This window comes from Postia placenta (genome assembly GCF_002117355.1).
Source record: "Postia placenta MAD-698-R-SB12 unplaced genomic scaffold POSPLAscaffold_18, whole genome shotgun sequence".
NCBI classification, from domain to species: domain Eukaryota; kingdom Fungi; phylum Basidiomycota; class Agaricomycetes; order Polyporales; family Adustoporiaceae; genus Rhodonia; species Rhodonia placenta.
In genome coordinates this window covers 669,427-690,529 of record NW_020169849.1, presented here as the reverse complement: position 1 = coordinate 690,529, position 21,103 = coordinate 669,427, and the positions used below count along the sequence as shown (strand labels likewise).

The 21,103-nt window shown below is 52.0% G+C and overlaps 7 protein-coding genes across 7 annotated transcripts; 2 read left to right on the top strand and 5 right to left on the bottom strand.

Moving 5' to 3' along the window:
- Positions 1-483: 483 nt before the first annotated feature.
- POSPLADRAFT_1041675 (hypothetical protein) lies at positions 484-1,857 on the bottom strand. Its single transcript, XM_024477956.1, has 9 exons — positions 1,786-1,857; positions 1,628-1,732; positions 1,421-1,563; positions 1,255-1,367; positions 1,125-1,206; positions 968-1,062; positions 784-909; positions 669-721; positions 484-617 (listed from the first exon to the last, which is right to left on the bottom strand). Exons 1-9 carry the CDS (start codon positions 1,814-1,816, stop codon positions 556-558), a joined length of 810 nt encoding a protein of 269 aa, XP_024334293.1. The 5' UTR covers positions 1,817-1,857; the 3' UTR covers positions 484-555.
- Positions 1,858-2,718: 861 nt separating this feature from the next.
- Positions 2,719-3,025, top strand: POSPLADRAFT_1061717 (hypothetical protein; the record flags this gene model as incomplete). The annotated part of the gene is made up of 2 exons (XM_024481417.1): positions 2,719-2,752; positions 2,817-3,025. 2 exons carry the CDS (start codon positions 2,719-2,721, stop codon positions 3,023-3,025), a joined length of 243 nt encoding a protein of 80 aa, XP_024334292.1.
- A 1,095-nt stretch (positions 3,026-4,120) lies between these two features.
- POSPLADRAFT_1157184 (hypothetical protein) lies at positions 4,121-6,098 on the top strand (the record flags this gene model as incomplete). The annotated part of the gene is made up of 3 exons (XM_024487142.1): positions 4,121-5,304; positions 5,360-5,735; positions 5,793-6,098. 3 exons carry the CDS (start codon positions 4,121-4,123, stop codon positions 6,096-6,098), a joined length of 1,866 nt encoding a protein of 621 aa, XP_024334291.1.
- A 752-nt stretch (positions 6,099-6,850) lies between these two features.
- POSPLADRAFT_1157041 (hypothetical protein) lies at positions 6,851-7,994 on the bottom strand (the record flags this gene model as incomplete). Its single annotated transcript, XM_024487127.1, has 4 exons — positions 6,851-7,447; positions 7,586-7,662; positions 7,717-7,785; positions 7,889-7,994. The coding sequence occupies 4 exons, from the start codon at positions 7,992-7,994 to the stop codon at positions 6,851-6,853; spliced, it is 849 nt and encodes a 282-aa protein (XP_024334290.1).
- Positions 7,995-12,023: 4,029 nt separating this feature from the next.
- POSPLADRAFT_1185955 (hypothetical protein) lies at positions 12,024-14,126 on the bottom strand. Its single transcript, XM_024489192.1, has 9 exons — positions 14,038-14,126; positions 13,869-13,980; positions 13,766-13,815; positions 13,574-13,709; positions 13,081-13,522; positions 12,894-13,026; positions 12,379-12,838; positions 12,230-12,321; positions 12,024-12,164 (listed from the first exon to the last, which is right to left on the bottom strand). Exons 1-9 carry the CDS (start codon positions 14,065-14,067, stop codon positions 12,099-12,101), a joined length of 1,521 nt encoding a protein of 506 aa, XP_024334289.1. The 5' UTR covers positions 14,068-14,126; the 3' UTR covers positions 12,024-12,098.
- Positions 14,127-15,478: 1,352 nt separating this feature from the next.
- Positions 15,479-16,479, bottom strand: POSPLADRAFT_1050126 (hypothetical protein; the record flags this gene model as incomplete). Its single annotated transcript, XM_024479922.1, has 5 exons — positions 15,479-15,705; positions 15,765-15,858; positions 15,907-15,970; positions 16,067-16,302; positions 16,360-16,479. The coding sequence occupies 5 exons, from the start codon at positions 16,477-16,479 to the stop codon at positions 15,479-15,481; spliced, it is 741 nt and encodes a 246-aa protein (XP_024334288.1).
- Positions 16,480-18,383: 1,904 nt separating this feature from the next.
- POSPLADRAFT_1157206 (hypothetical protein) lies at positions 18,384-20,043 on the bottom strand (the record flags this gene model as incomplete). Its single annotated transcript, XM_024487144.1, has 6 exons — positions 18,384-18,598; positions 18,649-18,721; positions 18,783-18,866; positions 18,901-18,942; positions 18,999-19,653; positions 19,709-20,043. The coding sequence occupies 6 exons, from the start codon at positions 20,041-20,043 to the stop codon at positions 18,384-18,386; spliced, it is 1,404 nt and encodes a 467-aa protein (XP_024334287.1).
- Between the last annotated feature and the right edge of the window lie 1,060 nt (positions 20,044-21,103).

The window sequence follows — 21,103 nt, the reverse complement described above, 5'->3', positions numbered from 1 at the left end:
GGCAAGTATGTTGAGATGGCACTCATCGCATTGCATGGTGCAGATCGCCCTGTTTACTTCCGTGGAGATCTCATGTCGTAGCACTCGGATGTCTCGTGAGCGGAGTCTACAACTTATCAGGTCGCTCATTCCGGTCTTGCTCACCATTTTGCGCAAAGTTTAGCTCGTTTTCCGCCTTCAAGACTGTCTGTCTTGTAAGCATGATTGCTCGTACTTGTGTCACTATGAGTCCTCACGCGCCACCAGCGGATCCTCATTTAGGCTCATTGAGACTGCAAAGCAGACGGAGTCGGGCGTGCAAGCGGTGGCTACGAGATGCGACTAAGAACTTGACTCACAAAGCACTAGAGGAGATGCACAGCCACATTGATCGTGCCATTCAACAGTGGATCCCGATCAACATTTATTAACCGGCAAGTCGCAATTCTGATTTATGTTCAAGTTAGTGCACATGCCAAAGTACTCAGTGTCGATGCGAGGAGAAAACGTGAATGATATGATGCTATTCGTATTTTGAATGAACTACCGACGCTGCGCGAGTGCAGCGATACTTCATTAACGACGCGATCCGGCGAGGCCAGCTGCATCAATAGTGGCGACCTCAGCGTCGCTCAGATCTGCATCGAACTTTCAGACTGGCACTTTTGAATGAATGTGCAGGCACGTACTAAGATCTCCGGCACTCAAGTAACCTTGCATACGCTCGGTCTTCGTACTCGACCTGAGAATAACGACGTCAGAACCATGGTATAAAGCACTTGCATCGGAAGAGTCGATGCATACGTCACGACAACCACGCCTTTCGCTTTCGCCCATGCGAGTAAAACCTGCTCAGGTTGTGCCCCATGTCGCGTGGCAATCGTCTGCAGGGGGGCGTCGACTGCACCGCCGGGGTGGCGCGTGATGGGTCTAGGAAAGTGTTTGAATCGATCACGAACTGCCACTATCCATGCGTGCAAAGACTTACATGAGGACGCTATATGCCTCGCTTACTATTCCATGCTGCGCGCCGAATGCGACAATAGGTGCCTGGCGCGCGAGGACGTACGGGTGAAAGAGGATCTGTACCCATTTAGGCGGCAGTCAAATGGCAAATCACTTATTCACGCCCGACGACGACAGACCTGGTTAGCCACGGGCTTGATCTTTGCTGACGCAAGGAGCGTCTGCAGTTCCTTAACGTTGAAGTTGCTGACACCAATGCTCCTGTGGACAATGTCAGCGCACGTCAGAGCCGAACTGGGAGTGGCGTACTTCGCTAGCCCATCCTCTTGGATCTTCTCCATCTTCTTCCAGAGGGTCGGAATGTCTGGCACAGCGAGGTCAGGCCCATGGATGAGATACAGGTCGACATAGTCAACGCCAAGCTGAGAACGCTGTTTGCAAACACAACGGCAAACAAATGTGGAACTGTACGTACATATTCGAGACTGTTCTTGATGGACGTCTCGATGTCCGCACGCCCCGAGTACTTCGTCGTAATGTAGACCTTATCTCGAGAGACGCCGCTCGCACGCAAGCCTTCTCCAGCCTCAGACTCGTTCCGGTAGACTTGCGCAGTATCTGACAATCACGCAACTCAGCCTTGACAGCTTGCGATGTGCACAAAAGGGATGCGATGCCCTACCGATATGAGTGAACCCAACGGAAAGGGCATCGTTCACATGGTCGGTTGTCGCCTGTCCATTACCCAACTTCCATGTTCCGTATGCAATGCTCGGGATGCTCGTCCCTGCGCTCCTAAGTAATCATTCCACGATAGTGGACACCGGAGAACAGACTCACCGTCGTTCAGCTGGATAGTACCCCAAGGCATGTTGACGATCCTCAGGTTGCCGTCTCGAAAGTGTCAACGGTGAGACGCGAAGGGTCGGGGCAGACGAGTTCCTTCCCACCGTGCTCCATATATATACGTGCAACCTTTCGAAACGCTCTCTCCATTAGTTCTCCAGTACATGAAATATCACAGGACCATTGCGGGGACATGCGTCATCGAGATTGTATATTAACAACCGGATAATGCCAGGATTTCCCCGTAAGGGTGCATATGACCCGCATCCTGGTCAGCGACTCCCTATTTTTCATGCGCATGTTAGAGTTTCAGGTACTAAAGACCGGCGTGAGGTATTGTCAGTGTCACACCTGAGATAAACTCCACGATATATAAACAGAATACCTAGATATTTTCTGATCGTGGGAACATATTCGAAGCCGATAGGCAGGATGTTTCTGCTTTAACTGCTACTCTTCAGTCTGCTTTGCAACACTGGGTCACTCTATTGCACGATGCTCGCATGCTTCATCTGCATGAACTTGCTGAGCTTCTTTGCTGCCTCAATGACGATCCTGTATGTCGTTTGAATCGATGCAGCCAAGAGCCCACAGCCTCCATTCTTGATTGTGCTATACGCATGCCGCGATGTTCGTCACGTCTCGTTCATCGCTTGAAAATGGCGCATTGTCAGGAGATATATTGTGCTTAATAAATCGAGGTTTGGTGAGTCACCTCGTGTCCACAATCGCCACTTGCGCCACGTTCTGTGGCACCGTGCTTTATCCCCCTTGCCATATACACACCACGAGCCCATTCTCGTCTTCCCATACCTGCCATACGACCAGCGAACCTCATCGAACATGGGCCCAAAAACGCATCGTCGCGTCTCAGAGCATATAGTCGAACTTCAGCCTCGACCGCTAGATTTTAAGCATTCCCCGAAGATGTCCACCACGGCGATGGCCAACGCACTTGTCGGTACGTCTTCGTTGGCGTAACTGCGCCTCTGCATCGAAACAGGGTACTGATGGACATGCAACAGCGCACTCAGATTACTATCGTAAGGGCTATCTGCGTAAGAACGTGTCAGAAGCCACCGTCATGATATTCGACGGGAAGGACGAGGACGGGAACGACTTCTCGAAGGGTGTTCTGCTCGAACTGGATGCCTGCGCCTACTTCAAACCTTATGTTCCCGCGAAGAAGTCGCGCAAAGGGAAGGAGAAGGAGACTTCAGATGCCCCCGCATAATGACGAAGGAAGACTGCGAGAAGCCGGAGACTATGTACTGTGTACTTTCTCTTATCTAGTACCGGTTGATAGAATCTCTCAATTTGCCCTTTCTGCCATTGATAGACTCCAGGATGGGTATGTTGCGATACGGTGGCAGGGCGTGCCACAGATGGACGCCGTGGCAACAGTCTGGACATGGGAAACTGGATGTCATTATGTGGGGCAGTCGAGGTTGTGTCCAAGTCTTTATCGCACACGCAGCGTACCCAAGTGTCCCTCGTAACCCACGGTTCCACTGTCCGTTATAAGGTTTATGAACGGCGGCATTGTTTACGTATTTATGAGATTTTGCAGGTTTATTTGATCAGAGCTGGACGATCACGTGATTGGGGCGCTTACTAGACGCGGCGCGAGCGCCTTGCGACTTATCCTTTACTGGCTTGACCTCAGTGTCAAGCTCCCTCTCCTTGCTTATTCCCTTATCTGGGCTTTTGGTAGGTAAATATGGGCCCGGTATTGCGAAGGAAGCTCATCACTCCTGAGACATCTCAGCGCCTTGGCGTGCAACCAGGTCCCAGAGCGGAGTAGACGTGTAAAGGTCGTGAAAGTTTGATCTTGCTGGTAAGGCCCATCATTCGTGCTAAACTGGAATATATCTTAAATGCTGTGTCACATTCTTGGTCTACAGAACTGGGCATCTCGGTGGCCACGCTGTTAGATTTCGGGTCCTCGCACCAGGCAATATTTCAGAGCAGTATCAGGAAAGACCTCGCTGTTGACAGTGAATCCATCTGGCTACTTGGGCATAAGCAATTGACGGCGCTGATCTCCCGATAACGTCCCCACGGTGAAGACTCTACATCTCCCGTCATACTCGCACGTAACACATGGGATCGCGTGGCGTTTCTCCGTAGAATCGCTTGTTCACTGTATTGCTTCATATACTTGACACGATCGCGCAGTGTAGCGTAGGAATAGTGTCCATAGACAGTTTCCGTGAGTCGCTCACACTCTCAGTTGATTGTACCTGATTTACTGTGACTGCTTTCTCGAGGTCGTCGGACCTCTATAAAAGCCTCATCTGTCATGTCGGACAAATCCGACGAAGCGGCGATGTCTGGTAGATCCTCTCCCGAATCTGATTTCCCTGAGGTGTCACAAATCATTTCCTCGAGTCCTGTGAGTCCTCTCGAGCGTCCTATCACTACCTACGCCACACCTCGACAAGACAAGGCCGAGGAGGAGCACACAAATTCTCGTGATGACGTCTCCCGGTCTCTCGCTGAGCCGTCATCTGAGATATCTACCGTGACACAATCCGGCACTATGAATGTAATCGCAACCAAGGATGCGCCTCCCAAGGTAGAGGAGCCTCCATATCACCACGATCGTGCTCCTACGCCAAAATCCGACGAAGACAGCGATGGCGCTGCAGAAGAGGTTCTCGTTGCAGACGGCGAAACAAGCGAGGCCGCGTTGGACAGCCACGACATCGATGATTTGTACACGGACCACCAGGAGTCGCTGCCAGTAAAGCCTAAGAGAAAGAAGAAGCGTAAGCGCGGTGAGGACGAGGTAGTGACTAAGCTGTCGCGATCGGGTTCCCATCGCAAGCCCCGGGCAGTCGTCTTCATACCCCCGACGTCCTCATCACGCGCCAGGGAGGGCGTCTCGTTCATCAAACGACCATCGGTTTTTAATGTCAAGAAAGAGAAGATGCCTTCTGCGTCGCAACCGCCACCAGAATCCCAGCGCAAGCATAGGTCAGCACCTGCAGCTGCCCCTACTACCAGCCGCCCATCTGCATCGCAGCCTCCGCCGTTGGCATATGATGCTCCGCAATCATCGCAGCCATACCCATCTCCGCGTCCGGCGAAGCGCGCCCGCATCCCAAACAGTGATTCGCTCTGCACCCCGATCGCGGTGTATTCCAGTCCACCGAACTCTATGCTCACAACAGCACGGCGACGGTCGCTCAGCAAAGCCGCGCGACACGAAACGTATTGGCACCTCGACGGTTCGGTTGTGCTGCTCGTCGAGCGCACACTGTTCAAACTGCACCGCTCGCGGCTTGCCTTGCAGTCTGCATACTTCGCAGAGCTTTTCCAGAAGGCGAAGGGCAAGCGAAAGTCCAGAACAGTGTATAGTGATGACGAAGCCCAGGCAAACGGATTCATACTGGCAGAAGGAGACGGGTTGCTGGAGGGCGAATTGATCGACAGCTGCCCGGTATACAGAGTGTCAAGGGTGAAGGTGAAAGATTTTGAGGTTCTGTTGCACGCTCTTGAGAGTGGCATGTGAGTATATGCACACTTCTTCCTAGAGTTACCAGACTCAATAATGGACTTATAGCGCCTTTGCGTCTAAGCGGTCGACCTTTACTGAATTCGCCTCCTTGCTTCGCGCGTCGCACGCTCTCCAGTTCGGTGATATCCGTGACTATGCGTCACAAGAGCTTCGCAATATGTGGCCGGCCGACCTCTCCCTCCTCGCTCCCGGACCCTCGGACGTTCACAAACAACATGCAACAGAGGCCCTTGCGCTTGCGCGCCACTGCGGCTTGCGGGATATGTGCAAACGCGCGTACTACGAACTCCTCCGGAGCGAGGTCTTCGGGCAGAATCTCAAGTTCGTCGATAAGCCGGACGACGACGACTTCAACGATACCCTTGGTCAGCTGGACCTTCTACGACTGGTCCGTTCCCGGGAACAGCTTCAGCATGCGTGGGTGCGTGTCTCACGTGCACCCCCTACACCGTCTGTCGTGCCATGCCCTCTCGAGCAGATACCGACAGCATCACTAGATGAGAAGCAGGGGCCAGTGCTCCAAGGCTGTCGTGATGCACGCGCGGCGAGCCTAACGCACTGGATCGCAGAGGTGCTGCAGTCGTCGCTGTTCGAGGACGGCATGAGGGACCCGCTCTGTGCGATGCAGGCGTTGTGCGAGAAGGACTGGACGGGCATGGGGTATTGTCTCGGTTGTGCAAGCGCGCGCAGGGAGCTGTGGGGAGAGGAAATGGAAAGGCTGTGGAGGAGCCTGGATGAGTGGCTCGGCCTGGAGGGAAAGAATGAGGCGAGTGGTACTGCTTGACTGAAACGGCCTAGGTGTGAGGGCGCCGGAGCTACAAAGTAAGACTCATGATCGATCATGAATGTTATATCGAGCACGGTGATCACTCAATCAAGCGGGCAATGGTGTATGGTATTGATCTATTTGGATGTTGGCGATCATTGCATAAGTACGAGTTCCGAGTTGCGGAGCATCAGCGCTAAGTCATGGTTGGTAATGCAACGGATCATCGATTAAATAGCCAGTAAGCACCTGTTAACTGGTTGGCAAGGTCAGAATTACCGTATACTTCCTCTCAACTCGGAGCGGCTAGCAACCTCGCCCATGATAAGCGTGGGACCGTCGCTTTGAATTATGAATCCCATGATCATAGACAGCAACTAACCAGCAACTGCTCCGCAGTCTAATCAATACAGTACGCACTACAACTTTGAACGAGTTAGGCATATTGCAACGTGAGTACACATATGCGCCTTATCAATTGTGTATACACTGCCCATGCGTACTGTCCGGCGTGGACTTCGTCCTAGTTGACTCCCAACTAACTCACATATAAATATACAAGTAACGGATCATTCTGAATAGCGACGCTTTCCCGATGCATAATCAAATATATGCTGAATATCAATAATTTACCTGCCACGGGAGCGAGATCCGGACGGCGCTTAACGTATGCATTTGGATACTATCGAACAATGGGACAAACACAGGACAGATACTTGAGATACACATCGAGTTACAGCTCAATTCTCCAGAACGTCTACATCACCGTGCTAGCCGAACCAGTCAGTGAAAGGATTCCTGTTAGAATCTTGACCGGGATTTGTCTCGAAGAGGTCTTGTATGACGGACGCCCATGGCACTTCCGGTTCTTGGACAACCTCAGAAACGGTTTCCGCGTTCCTAGTGCTCGAAGGGGTGCTGATCTGCGTAGGTGTACGCCTTTCCGAATGGGCGTGATTCTGGAGACGTTCCTGGCGGAACCTTTCGCGAGCTTCGCGGGCTTGCTTCTCCCATTCTTTGCGCTCGTCGTCTTGAAGAGCACGCCATGACCCGGCAAGAGATTTTACGACATTCACTTGTTGCTGGCCACGATATCGCTCTTGTTTGCCTTCCGCGCTTCGATACATCATCCACGCGCTCGGGGGCTGTTTTTTGGGGGGCTTCTTCGGATGGTGCTTAGGTCTTCTATGAAGATTCTCTGTCGCATTCGCACGGGGGTCCATGAAAACAGATACTGTCCGGGTCTCGGGTGAGATCATCACCTGCGGCGGCCAAGGATCCTTGGCAATCAGTGTCCTAAGCTTGGGACGTCCATACAATCCTGTGAATCTTGCAGCATCCTGCCGCCCGGAAGGTCGGGAGGTACTCTGATTGAGATGAAAGTTACGGCTCAGCATAGCTGATGTCGCCGAGGCACTATATCCCGTATACCGGGATGCGCCTTCTGCCAATGGAGGATCGTAAACGTTCGTTCCCTGGACTATCGAACCAATCGACAAACGCACGCTGTCGTAATTGTTATACGGGTTCGGTGGGGTCTGTTGTGCTTGAGGCTGGGAGTCCGAAATGAATGTCTGGGGCACTGTAAACATGCAGTCAGCGGCGCTTTGTCCGACGAATGCGGCGCAGTACGTACCGCGGAATGTAAATTCTGTATTCGATTGCCAGCCATTGTGATTACCGAACAAGTCACTAGACTCAGGGCCTGTCGTCGATATCGATGTTCAAAAATGTATACAACTGTCAACTCGGCTTGTAGCTACAAACAGGAGAGCAACGGACCAGTATTATACCAGTGTGTTGCGTACGGTTGTTCAAAGTCTTGCTCATCTTGTGGCGGCCAGGAATATAGCCCAGCCAATTCAAGAGCCCCATCGGTCGATATGTCTCCAGATGAAGTATTTCCGGCTGCATAGTCGGCTTGGTGTCCTCAAATCACATCCAGCACTACCAGTGACAAAAGGGATGGACACACCACTATACTGCGACATGTTAATTTTGTTGCTCGTGTTGTTCGTAAATATAATTGAAACAAGGGGCGCCTGGAGGGATGCTGGAGCTCCTACTGGGTGCGGCTCGGCTAGTACGACGGGCTGGAGACTGAGCGGGTGGTAGCGGAAAGCAGAAGCATCATGCTGCTCCCTTTATACATCACCTAAAGGCGATGAGCTGGTGTGTCAGTGAACCATATTTGGTGAAGAATGGCGCGTCACATCGTACGGTCCGTCCTCGAGGCATGCGTGACAGGAGAGAAGCAGCGAGGCCTGCTTCTGCGGCTTGCTATACGGGCAGTGAGAGCCAATGAACAATCATGTTCTAAACGTGGAAGCGCTGAGCCAACAACGGGCTCGGTTGGATACCCCAAAAGCATGTCTGTCCCTCTCTGTGTGTCATAAGACGCTCGATCCGGTGGCTCATAAGTCAGATCTGGTTCTGACACGATGCGCACAGGCGAATGATGGTGCGCACCTATTACATCACGTTCTCATTCTTCCACTGTGTGACGTAAGGTAACAACACCAGCGGCAGGCTTTGTTCTCAATTCAAATGGACATAAACAAGACTACCTAGACAGTATTGTCCGAGGCTGCCTAAGCGTGCAGTGTTGTCATTTGATAGTTCTGGCAGCTCTCGTCGTAGCATGCTATCAAACACGCTGCAGAGGTTTAATGTACGGAACCTGTTCAATGCGACTACTAACTTCTCAAACGATGGGAGACACCGGGCTCCAGCCTTTACGCAACACACGATGCGTGCGGATTCGACAACAAGGCCAGGTAACGTGACCGCGAATGGCTATGTGGTTGGTGAAAGAAGTTACCGGTGCGTTAGAAGGCCACATTCCACCAGTTTCTGACAGCGTGTGATATTTCACTTACAAAAGGGTTTTCAGTTCTGTGGCGTCGTTCTCCTCGACACCCGACAGCCCGTGAGTGATCGTCGGCAGCGCCGCTGTCGACCATGAGAGCAGGTTATCTAGGTATCAACAGTATTGTGCATCAATACGCCGCCACAGGAACCTGGTGTGTGTCCTCTATCACTGTGACTGCTTTCTGAGATTATACGAGATCAGTTCATGCTACTGAGGTTGACTGGAGGCGAGAGCTAAGGCCGTCAGACCCGCCTTTGTCGTCAGATACCCGTGCGCTGTCTGTCACATTGACCTGTGAGTCCACCACGATGATGTGGGGTTGTGCGAGGTGCGTGTGTAGAGCTTCCAGACAGAATGTACTAATATAACACAGCGCGCCCGCCACAAGACCCTACAAATCATGCCCCTTCTCTAGCAGTCTATATGTGGCCCAGTACAAGGACAGAGTTCACATGTGGTGTGTCCACGGACGAGTGAATGGGGAGACCAGTCACGTAGAGCACACATAGCTCCCAGAGGTCGCAGCACGGAAACCATGCAGGGAGCTATGGAAAGCACACTCGTGGCAGCAGGTCCTTCTCGAAAGCTGAAGAGAACGGGTGCCTTGAGGTAGTGAGTGTCCCAACACTCTGATCCATTGACAAATCGTCAGCTTTTAGAATCATCCCTCGTACGCGGATTGGGGGGGGGGGAGACTCAAGATGTGGCCTCGTCCTGTGCAAAGGCGGCGACAATGTTTGGCATACAATCCAGAACTTTAAACATCTAAGGGCGTGATGCCCGCAAGCGCTGACACCCCCACAGCACGCTTCGCCAAACGGGGACAAACAGGGACCCATATGTATAAAATCCGCGTCCGAGAAGATCAGTCACAATCGTGTGGATACCAGCGCGGAGTCAATTTGAACGCGCCTATCTCATGGAAATGATGCCCCCACGCAATGGCCTGAAGCACGTTGTCAATGTCCCAATTCGCTCCCTCGGGAAATCTGGTAGATTGATATAAATCCGGAGTCAATCCATCATGCGGCAGCCCTCTATCGACAAATCGTGATGGCCAAATGAGCGCGGTTTCACCAGAGGTAGGGACCAGAGCATAACAAATTGATGAACGCTTGAGGGATCCAGCTTTTCGCGACGCCTTCGCTCCTCTGGACTGGCCGGATACGGGCTCACTCGCAGACATGATTAAAGTTGAGCGGAAGCGTCCCTACCATTCGCACGTATCCCCAGAGAAAGGAGAGAATGCCTCCTAGGTTCAGCACAGTCACAATTCGATCACCGCTTTCGGCTCCAAGTCCAAAGGTGGTAAGTCCAAAGGTGGTGGAAGGACAAGTCAGATGCCCCAATGAGGCAGCTCGCACGCGCCAACCACGTACTGGAGCTCCACGCGCGGTGTGGAACGTGGGAAGGATGGGCATACACTATGGCCTTTTCCACATATCTTGATTTATGTACGTACCTACGGTCGTAAACCGAGTCAAAGATGCTCACGTGCCCTGTGGTTGGCCGCTCCAGACAATCCTGCAGAGTATACGACAGGTAAGCTGCTCCATCTTGGGAGGAATACAAACGATTTATGAATCGCAACAAACAATGACTCACTCAGTGACACGTCATGAGTTTGTACAGAGGCCTTCTCGCATGCATTGGGGGGGGGGGGGGGGCTGCGGATAAGTCAGCCGCCGAGAGCAGAACTTCATTATGAGCAAAACAGTCTCACAGTCAACCGACAGCACCCCAGGAAGCACAGTGATATTCAGCATTTGTCTCACAAGATCGCACGGATCAAAGCCTAATTGAGTTCTTATTCGGTGCTTGCACGAATCGTTGAGTCACGCTCTGCCACGATCACGTGTCCGAACTACCGATGTTAACACAGGGTCGCGAATACTGCTATGAAAACGCCGCCAGCAGACGTCCTGAAGTGATGCATGAACCAGTCCTATCTTGAGCGATTGCAAAGGCAGAGATAGGGAGGCGCCTTTCACGCGAGAAAAGATAAGATAGAAGAGATGCCTGTTAACAAGTATGTGACTATGTCGACCATGGCGTGAAATACCAATTACAAACGATTTATCTTCCATCTTAGAAGTTATGAATAATATATGTTTCAAGTGTGGGGCTAGAAAGGAATAGAAAAAATAGGAGGCGCATTCTCGGTGCGTGTCTGTTGGGGCGTATCGGGAGCTGCCTCGGGCCATGGGACGCTGAACCTCTCTGTACACAGCCTGAGCCGCTCGCAGCGATCCCTGAGCGCAGCGGGCCGGCTACAGATAAAGATGAAACAGCCTAACTCGCAAAGCGCAAGGAGGTATCTGTCGTGCTGCACCATGCCACCCTCACAGATGCGAGGAGCGAGTGCAGGAATGGGAAAAGACATGAGTACACAAAGAACGGGATGAACTACGCACGCTGATCATGCTGAGCCCGTGGTCATAACTTACTATCATAGCATTGTAACGCGTGTCATACTGCCAGCGGTGGTGAAGTAGGCCTCCGCTCGTGAAATGAAGTCAAGGCCCATACTGCCGGGCTCTGTCGATTGTAGCATACACTCCTCGGGACCGTTGTGCGTGCGAATAGACAGCATAGATATCGACTTACAGGATAGCACGCCCTGGATGCAGGACCATGAGAATGACCAGAAGGAAAACATTACTTGGATACTGGCGGACGCTGCTGAATGGCTCAGTGAGAAGTTGAACCTTAAGTGTTTCAACGGGTCCTGTGCCACAGTGGTAATAAGCACTCGGCCACGTCCAAATCTTCGAGTCTCCAATACGAACGAAACCGATGCGAACAAATCCGAACTGCGTTCGCTGTTACATCGTCAGATCGGGTTGAAGTCAGATACGAATATCCTGAGCCTGGCGGTCAACATGAAGCATCGACATAGTCTCCTCGGGAGACTGTCGTTTATGCAGATTGCGGAAGGTCAGATCTAGGACCGGCAGCCCGTGCTTCTTCATACCACACTTAGAGCAGAAAACACAACCGCTAGAACGCACCTAGATTACGCTCAAACTCCACTTGTCATCAACACAAAACAGCACCTCTCTTGTCGGTGGTTGGCGATTAGTATACTGTGCATAAATCATAGTGCCGACTATCTACCGCTACGAACTTAGCTACAGCCACAAAGTCTAGAAGTGGATCGCCTTCTGGTACGCAGCCATCGCGGCCTCCTTGAAGGCCTCGCTGAGCGTCGGCTGAAAAGTAGGAGACATCGAATCAGTGCCTGGTCTGGTAGGAGTAGCGGGCCGATGGAACGTACGTGAGCGTGCGTCGTCCGTGCGACGTCCTCCGCGCTTGCACCATACTCGAGCGCGAGGGTCGCCTCTCCGATCATCTCACCGGCGTTGGGACCTACGTCATACCAGCATCAGCACACAGACGACAGAAACAGAGAACAACTGAACGCACCGATGATGTGCACGCCGAGAATACGGTCTGTCTCCTTCTCCGTGATGAACTTGACCTGGCCCTCGGTGTCGAGGTTCGTCTTGGCGCGCGAGTTTGCCGTGAACGGGAACTTGCCGATCTTGTACTGCACGCCCGCCGCCTTAAGCTCCTGCTCCGTCTTGCCTACCCATGCGACCTCGGGGTGCGTGTATACGACTGACGGGATGGCGTGGTAGTTGACGTGCCCGTGACCCGTCTTAATGTACTCGACCGCCGCAATACCCTCCTCCTCCGCCTTGTGCGCGAGCATCGGTCCGAACGTCACATCACCGATGCACTTGACGCCCTGCACGGAGGTGTTGTACTGGTCGTCGATGACGATGCGCCCGCGTGGGTCAACCTCAACGCCGATCTTCTCGAGGCCAAGGTTCTTCGTAACGGGGACACGGCCGACAGACACGAGGACGACGTCGGCGTCGAGCTGGGATACAGCTGTCAGCGTTGTACTGCGCGGAATGATGTACGGGAAGACATACAGTCTCCTCCTTGCCGCCCTTGGCACCCTCGGTGCTGACATAGACCTTCCCATCTTTCTTCTCAGCCGAGAGCACCTTGGTGTTCAGCATGAACTTGATACCCTGCTTCGCCAAGATCTTCTGGAACTGCTTGCTGCATGCAGGCGTTAGCACGTCAAAGTAGCATCACTGAACGACTAAGACGTACGCAATCTCCTCGTCGATACCCGCGCCACCAATGCCACTCAGGAACTCCACAACTGTCACCTGCGCGCCCAGCCGGCTCCAAACGCTACCCATCTCCAGACCAATGATGCCACCACCAATGATAACCATCTTCTCCGGGACCTTCTGGAGTGAGAGTGCACCTGTTGACGAGACGATCTGCTTCTCGTCGATCTCGATGCCGCCACCGGGGAAAGGTGCGACGTCCGAGCCGGTCGCGATGATGATGTTCTTCGCCTCGACTTCAGTCTCGCCACCCTCGTTCAGCTGGACGCTGAGGCGCGTGGGCGAAACGAAGCTTGCGGTGCCCTTGATCCAGTCGACCTTGTTCATCTTGAAGAGCGTCTCGACTCCACGGGTCAGACCGTATACGGCATCCTCTTTTGCCTTGAGCATCTGAGGGAGGTTTAAGGAGACGCCGGACACTGGACGTGGAGTGTCAGATAGAAGAAGTGCCGAAGAGGCGAGGAGCTCACCATCGATACCGCGTCTCTTAATGTCATGTTGTGTCTGGTGGTACATGTGCGAGTTGTTGAGCATGGCTTTTGAGGGAATGCAGCCGACATTGAGACACGTTCCACCGAGCGCATCTCGCTTCTCGATACATGCGGTCTTTACATATGCTTCAGCAACAACAGACATAGCTGAGTCCGAGAGAAGCGACTGACCTTGAGACCCAGCTGTGCGGCCTTGATAGCTGCAACATATCCGCCAGGACCTGCCATATCATGTTGAGCAACACGGACGCGGAGAATGGTCCTTGTCACTCACCTGCACCAATAACTATAGCATCGTAGGGTTCAGATGGTGTCGCGAGTCCTCGCGAAGGATTCCAGCGACCGACGTGGACGGCAGCAGCATGACGTGAGCGCCGGAGAACAGCCTAGAATGGACCACGAGGGTGAGAATGATGTCTGGACCGTATGAAGAAGATCCGTACGCGCTGAGAAGCCTTTTGTACTTGCAACATCTGCGAAAGTGAGGGTGGAAGCGAAAGAGGGCGCACGGCCTGGCGCGTCGATGTCGAGGATGGCGGAGGTGAGCGGAAAGCAAGCGACTCGGACACCACGGCCGACCCACACACGTGGGTTAGGGTCAGCACGGCGGGCGGGTTGTTTTCGTGTATTTGCTTGTGGCGCCTCCTTCCAGCCTCTGCGCGACGACCAGTGCGCTCGATAATAACGCTCGCTATTCGGAGACATGACGATGGGGTTTGAGGAAAGTGAATGATTCGTGTTATATTTGACAGGACGATGCGGCACCAAATATACATTATGATGTAGCAAGGCCGCGAAATTACTGCAATCTTGAAAAAGTGGCTCGACCAGGTGCGACACATTCTAAATCAGGCGTCACCATATTTAACGCGAGCAAGCGGAACCCGAAGCTTGAAGTTGAGCTATACGATTAGGTCACCATACGTCGAGGCTCCAGAATGAAGCCGAGTGACCTTCCGGGACGCAGTGATGGGGAATACTGTAGATGAGACCGGACCCAACGCTTGCCAGTGTCACAGGGCAAATGTATGTTCCGTATTTCTGGGCGTGTGGGTGCTGTTGCGTTATCTCATAACAGCAGACGATCTAGGTGACACCTTCTTCAGACAAGCCAGGTTACGGCTACGCCTAACTTCGACGTAGACACCGCCGGTGCACGTTGTGAACCCATGCGTCCAAGACCGTCCTCCTTTCATTCCTTCTATGGCCCGAGGTTCTAGCCGGAGAACGATTTTGCGAGCATGGAGAGCATATAGACTTCTCGTTGGGAATGTTATGAGGTCTTTTCGCTCTCTTACTAGATGATTCATTGACTTGAGTCATGCTTATACAGGACGCGAGGGACGTGTACGCTTGAAGTTTATGCGTACCGCTTCAACAGAGCACACGATGAAGTGCTGCGCGGACAGTGTCCGGTTTCCCGTTATGCTCATCCAACCGTGGCGCAGATACGAGCTCACGTTGACATGCCCTCTGTGGCCGCGCGCCCTAGCACGCCTCGCCTCATTTTTCGCCTTTCACCGTCTTGGTATGTTCCAGCGCTTGCTTCATTGTATGATATCCACAGGCGTCCTGGGTGTTCGCATAACTCGTCCGAAGCCTGCATGCTACCGCCGTTGTTCTGCATGGCGACTGCGCCGCTGTGCTGATAACGGCATCATCCGTCCTGTCGATGCTTCGCGCATATCTTTCACTACCAGCTTAGGCTTGAGCAAACAATGAGCTATTGGACAACTTGCACTCGTCTGTGTTCACATAGGTATCAGGTGGATAACTATATATGACGGGTTCGCAACTGATAGCCGCTTAGAACAACTACACTTGGTATGAGTGTCATATAAGGACTTGGTGTTGAATTCGTCTTCCAGATCCCATACTCATCCATCATAGATTTCCCGAAGGGCGCATGTATTTGTTCCTCGTCTCCATTAGCTTGTGATACCTCTTGACTTCAGCTCGTGCCATCGCTTCGAGATCGATGGGGATTGGAGAGTCCATGATCCGGGGAATGTATCCCGTCACGATTTCGTGTATTATTTCTTCCGGGGTCATCTCTTCATCCTCCAAGAGATCGGCAGGTATCTGAGTGCCAAATTTGGTCTCGAAAAAGCCTGCCAAGATGAATAGGCTATGTAGACACCGTTAAACTCAAGGAACATGAAGAACCTACTTGCTCTCCACAGCCATGTCTCTTTTGCAGCCTCGGCTATCTCACGGCAAAATCGATCCATAGGTTCGATTATGTCGAATGGGATCGCTTCAGTCTGTCCACATACATGGTCACAGTTGGCATTCCCGAAGTCGACAATGACGGGTTTGCCATTGAAATCAATGACATTTCCCGGCTTGCACACATCGCGGTGGATGACTCCGAGCCTGTGGATCGTCTGAAGGTTCACCAGAAACTGTTCTCTTTGAGATGTGCTACGTCACTTTCTGCCATGTAGTATATATAGTACACAGACGACTCACTTGAATTCCCAGGGCATGCACATAAGGTCACCATTAGGAGGACGTTCCCCGCAATACGCAAGTACGAGACAAGCCCATGTGGACCGCCGGCTGGCCCTGTCTCGAGAATAGGCATCTCCAGAGCTCTGAAACAACCCATAACACTTGGGAATCTCCTGACCCTGCAAGTCTCGTAGTTTGACGTAGCAGTCGTGCTCGTCGCGAAGTTCCTCGATCCCGCTAGTTCCTCTCTTGATCTTACATACCACATCCAGCTTGCTAGGCTCAGTAATCGATAAGGTACATATGTACACCTCCGTATCCTCAGATGATTTGAGCTTCTTGACGTGATCAACTGCGGTATACAGGTTGTACCAATCCCGATCAACGTTGTCGGCCGCCGGCTGAATGAGAGAATCGTGCTGAATGACCATGGTACACGTGGAAGGTATGGAACTGGACTTCGTTGTTTCCAATGACAGGGCGGAGAGAATCATCTGCATTGATTCTATCGATTCTGCCTCAGATAGTGCTTGTAGACGATGCCATTCTTTGGGCTTGGTCGAGGATTGGAATGAGAGCAGAAGCATAGTAAAAGTGGTTCCGAGCCGAGACAAGACGGAAACAGGACTGTTGCGCCTCGTGAAACTGTGGATGTTTCAATGAGCACATCGGTATCTATTCTTCGAACCCCGCCGGAGATGTCTGCTGCCGCCGGAGATCCTCAGCTGCCACGCTGGCAATCACATGATAACGAAAGTAACGGCTCCTCACCTTCTGCTCTCGCAAAGTCGAAATTGAACACGCTTCGTGCGCTGAGATGGTATACGTGGGACCCATGTCATGTTGATCGAACGTCACTAACTGATCAACCTAGAATACATTTCCTGCGTGCTGTAGAACCGACGAAGGTCCGCTTGTCTTCTGCCTTCCCAAAACACATTGCAATAGATCACGACTGTACAGACACAGACGAACGATGCGAGATGCCGCAGACGAGCCGGACAAGAGTTAGATATTAAGCGCCCAATGGGGTCCGGCTTCTTCCGTACGTGTCGGTTTGATACTCTCTTGCCCCAGTTCTAACCAGCTCATCCATATAATCTTGAACGAGCAACGCTTAACATTTACAGTGACTGACGCTAATACCTCGATTTACACGTTTTAGCGATTCGTCTGATTCTCCCTTTCGCCATTCAATGTGGCTTGTCTTCTGTCTACGACTTTAGTGCGTACTTCGGACTACATCCTTCCTTAGTAGCGAGGTATTAACAATGTACGTTGCGCAGAAAGCAGAGGCAGATAACGCGGACACATTGGTGATGCATCCGTCCTGCCATGAGACTGCACCGTCTGATTGTATAGTTCTAGTATTGCTCACGCTTGAGCTAAAGCTAGAAAACACTCGCGTTGGACAGCTGTGTTTGCCTTGCTCCGTCCATCCCTGTCTTGAGCTGAATCAATAAGCTCGTCCATCCTTCTGAAGCGGATGTTTTTGTCTCAACCCGAATCGATCAGGCGTAACGCTGAACCATGCAGAATCGGATGACGTCCATCACTTCGTCCATATCTCGTTCCTCGACCGTCACTGCGATGGTGAGTGAATCCATGTTATTCAGCGTCGTCTTCTAGTACCTCATGGTCCAATATGTGGTTGCCATCATTCTCTAATTGACCGGACGTAACGCTCCACCTCACAAAACGTATGATGCCCTTTATCCGTCTCTCGTTCCTCGAACATCACTGCAATGGTGAATGAATCTATGTTTTTAAGCGTGTATATCCCAAACGACTCTACATCCTGCATGCGCTCGATGTTGTTCTGGGTGTCCGGGAGGGGATATACAACCTACTTCTTTCGGCCCCACCACGAGCCGGTTTCCTAATCTGATCGGGGTGCCTCGCGACCTACGAGTGAAACTAAGAAAAGAGGGAAATGTGCCTGACTGGGCAGACTACGCCTGACTGACGCCTTTCCGTGGATTTCGCTGATGGACAATCTGGTCCCACTGCATACATCTCCCCCGGTCACTCGAGCTCTTGTATGTCAATATACTCATCAAATCCAGACACGGATGGTGGTGTTTGTATCGCAAAGTGAGGTGTCTTGGCGACCTCCCAATTCATAGACCCATGAACCGTAGACTTTCCATCTTGTGAATAACATGGCGGTGAACGCATCCAGCTGCTTTAACAAGAGTATAGCGTCTGTCTCTCTGGGTTACAAATCAATGAATTCGACTACTCACGCATTGTCCGCTTCAGGGGTAGCACACGTGAGTGATGATGCTGGCGAGGTTCTCGCACTAGCTGACAATGTTGAGAACATGAGATTAAATTATTCTATGGTAAGATTGCGTTTTTCATTCTCACCATGTAGTGACTGCGGGAACCATTCCAAAAACTCAGCGGAGAATAAATCCTCTTCTCGGGTTTCGTCGTTCTCTGAGCTTCCTGCCACTGGGGAAGTGCTTTGTGATAATTTCTCTTGCAATATTCCTTGAATTTTATCATGATCGCCTTCTGAAGTGGCGTAGTCGTGAATTGTTCCCACTTCGCAGGTCGTCAACACAGATGGGTAAACAAAACAGACGAGAGCGTACATCCACTTCCATCCACATATACGTGCGGCCGTATTTCTGCCAATATTACCTCCAGACCCACGGAGGCGCGGCCCTGAAGCATACACGATGTGGTAGCATAAAGTCTCACTTGTGCAGTGAAGCGGTTGACGTACCTCCATCAGAGTATGAACGTCTCTGTCGCTAGCTACAGCCAGTTCGGCATCCGAGTGCTGCACGAGATTGAACGCCGTCAGGGCCTTAGTACAGTCATCTACAGTCATCATTACTCACCTCCAGAATGTAGTCTAACAGTAGTTTTACCGGATTATGTGGCTATGTAGTTCATATCAGTACACGTGTTCAGCAATATGATGGTCGTTAATGCATACCTGCTGATCCCAGGGTATATTTTTCACGTCGACACTCTGAGATGAAATTGTAGACTCAGACCCCGACCCGTTGTCCGAATCATTGTTTGGTGACCGCCCTGGCTCATGAAATCCGGCGGCGGCGCGGATCACCTTTGGAGTCCTGAGTACCCTGGGCTTCACCATGTAGTAGTGGAAAAAAACACATTGGTCCCTCCGGTGGTGACCAGACACAGCGGAATGCCTACCGCTGTAGCGGGCATTCCGTGCGTTAGAATCTTGTGCGACAACATCCTCCCGTCGCGCACGTGGACCTGAATTTTGCTGTAAAATTGGTGATTCCTCATGCGAGACGGAGAAGGAGGCAGATATGCTAGCGGGCTTCCCGAAATTGCCATCGAAGGAGAGCTCTGCCGAATTCCCTCCCTGAGTGAAGGCCGCGACAGCCCAATCTGCCGTCTTAGCCCATCCGCTCACAAACATGATATCATCTATGCCGATTGCATAGCCGCGGTCCTGTATGGCAAATTGATACCAGCTCTTATAGTGGCGGCGGATGTATTGCACAATGCGATTATTCGGCAAAAGGAAATTGCGGTCGATGGCCTCCTTCGTGATTAGAATCGCTCCTTGTTTGTCGGAGCAACGGAACCGAAAGTCCAGTGAGGCACCATGCCTGCGATTCATCGGGTCACTTGGATACAGCGAGCGATATGCTTGAAACGACTTACCCCGCAACTCCAGCGCTCACTTCGGCGCTGGCGTGGATATGCGTTATAGTGTGGCTGCAGAGCGGTCCTGGAGGCAAGTCGTTGAGCCGTTCCATTTTGGGCGGATTTCTCCCAAGGTCTAGTGGCAGGTAGCCCTCAGGAACACCATCAACATTAAGGGGATCACCTTCGGGGCGCATGGCATTGAAGATGCGGGAGAATACGCCATGAAAGACGATCCCCACGTCGCCAATCTGCAGTTCGACGCTGCCATTCTGAGGCTCGGGATCCCAGAGCGGATAGCCATATTTGAGTTTCGAGAGCTGCTCAAAGTAGACGGCCTGGGCGCTGGTCATGGCCGAAGGCGGAGCTGAAGTCAACAGAATGATTAGTTATTGTGGACCAAGTGAGAGTATTTATGCAATCTGAACATGCTGTGCGATGTCAGAACGGACGCCGCCTATAGCTTCCGGGAGTTCAAGGATTAAGTTCTGTCAGATGATCGCACAAAGGCACTGCTCACAATGGTCCACACGGCTGATGTACAAGTGTGTCACCCCATACTAGTGCACGCTAGTTGCGAGCTGAGATAGGCATTATAGGATACGTTGCACCACTGCAGTTTAGTATCAACGTCGATGCTGAAACAGTCAGTGTGCCCTCTTGTGTAAATATCGATACCTTCCTGTTTCGTGAGCAGCGAGCTGCTAATGATGAAAAAAGTATCATAGAAGATTACCGGTTCAATGCGGCCTCGTTTGTGACCACAATATGGCATCGTGTGACTCCCCGTCAATCATGAAATGTGAACTTGAGAGGCTGTGTAGTGCGCAGTCCCAAGAGCATCGCCTTGATCCTCACTGACAACTGTATAAGGTTTGTACGTACCAGTGTATCTGAAGTTTCCCAGAGAACCCTTGGAAGTAGGTACACCCTGACGTATTTGGGTTCCATATACACAGCTAGACTCGTACCCAATCGCGACTATGCACCGCGCGTGGGAAATGCTTAGTCCGAGAGGCGGGACACAGGAAGAAGCCCGGCGAAGGCAGTGAGGACACGTTCAAGTTCGGATGCCGTAGGTACTGCATTGCGTCCCGTGCACGCCTGCCACGCCTCCTTCTTGTAACGCTCCGAGACTTCGCGTCGTTCGGCGTCGAGTTCCTTCCAGGTCTTCAGCGGACAAACTACCCTGCAGGCCCAAGTGTTTGGCTACCTCTCCAATAGGGCTTTGCTGCTGGCATGAGACGTCACGACGCTAGGATATGGCACTCTGTCAAGCACGGCGGGACCAATTGGATCGTGGCTGAGGGTGAAGTGCGACTCGTGAGGGCCGCTATCTGGTACGGCTTGCGTCGTGGCCAGTCAAGATGTGATACATTTCTGAATCGAGACCCTGGAAACGAAGGGATGAAA

Excerpts from the sequence above, each read along its gene's own strand:
- POSPLADRAFT_1185955 (XM_024489192.1), bottom strand. The coding sequence starts at position 14,067 with ATGTTGCAAGTACAAAAGGCTTCTCAGCGC. Across the intron at positions 13,027-13,080 it reads GGTATCGACGAGGAGATTGC|CAAGCAGTTCCAGAAGATCT; the intron begins GTACGTCTTAGT and ends GCCTGCATGCAG. Across the intron at positions 12,165-12,229 it reads CACGGACGACGCACGCTCAC|CCGACGCTCAGCGAGGCCTT; the intron begins GTACGTTCCATC and ends CCTACTTTTCAG.
- POSPLADRAFT_1041675 (XM_024477956.1), bottom strand. The coding sequence starts at position 1,816 with ATGCCTTGGGGTACTATCCAGCTGAACGACG. Across the intron at positions 1,207-1,254 it reads CAAGAGGATGGGCTAGCGAA|GAGCATTGGTGTCAGCAACT; the intron begins GTACGCCACTCC and ends CATTGTCCACAG. Across the intron at positions 1,063-1,124 it reads TCAAGCCCGTGGCTAACCAG|ATCCTCTTTCACCCGTACGT; the intron begins GTCTGTCGTCGT and ends AAATGGGTACAG.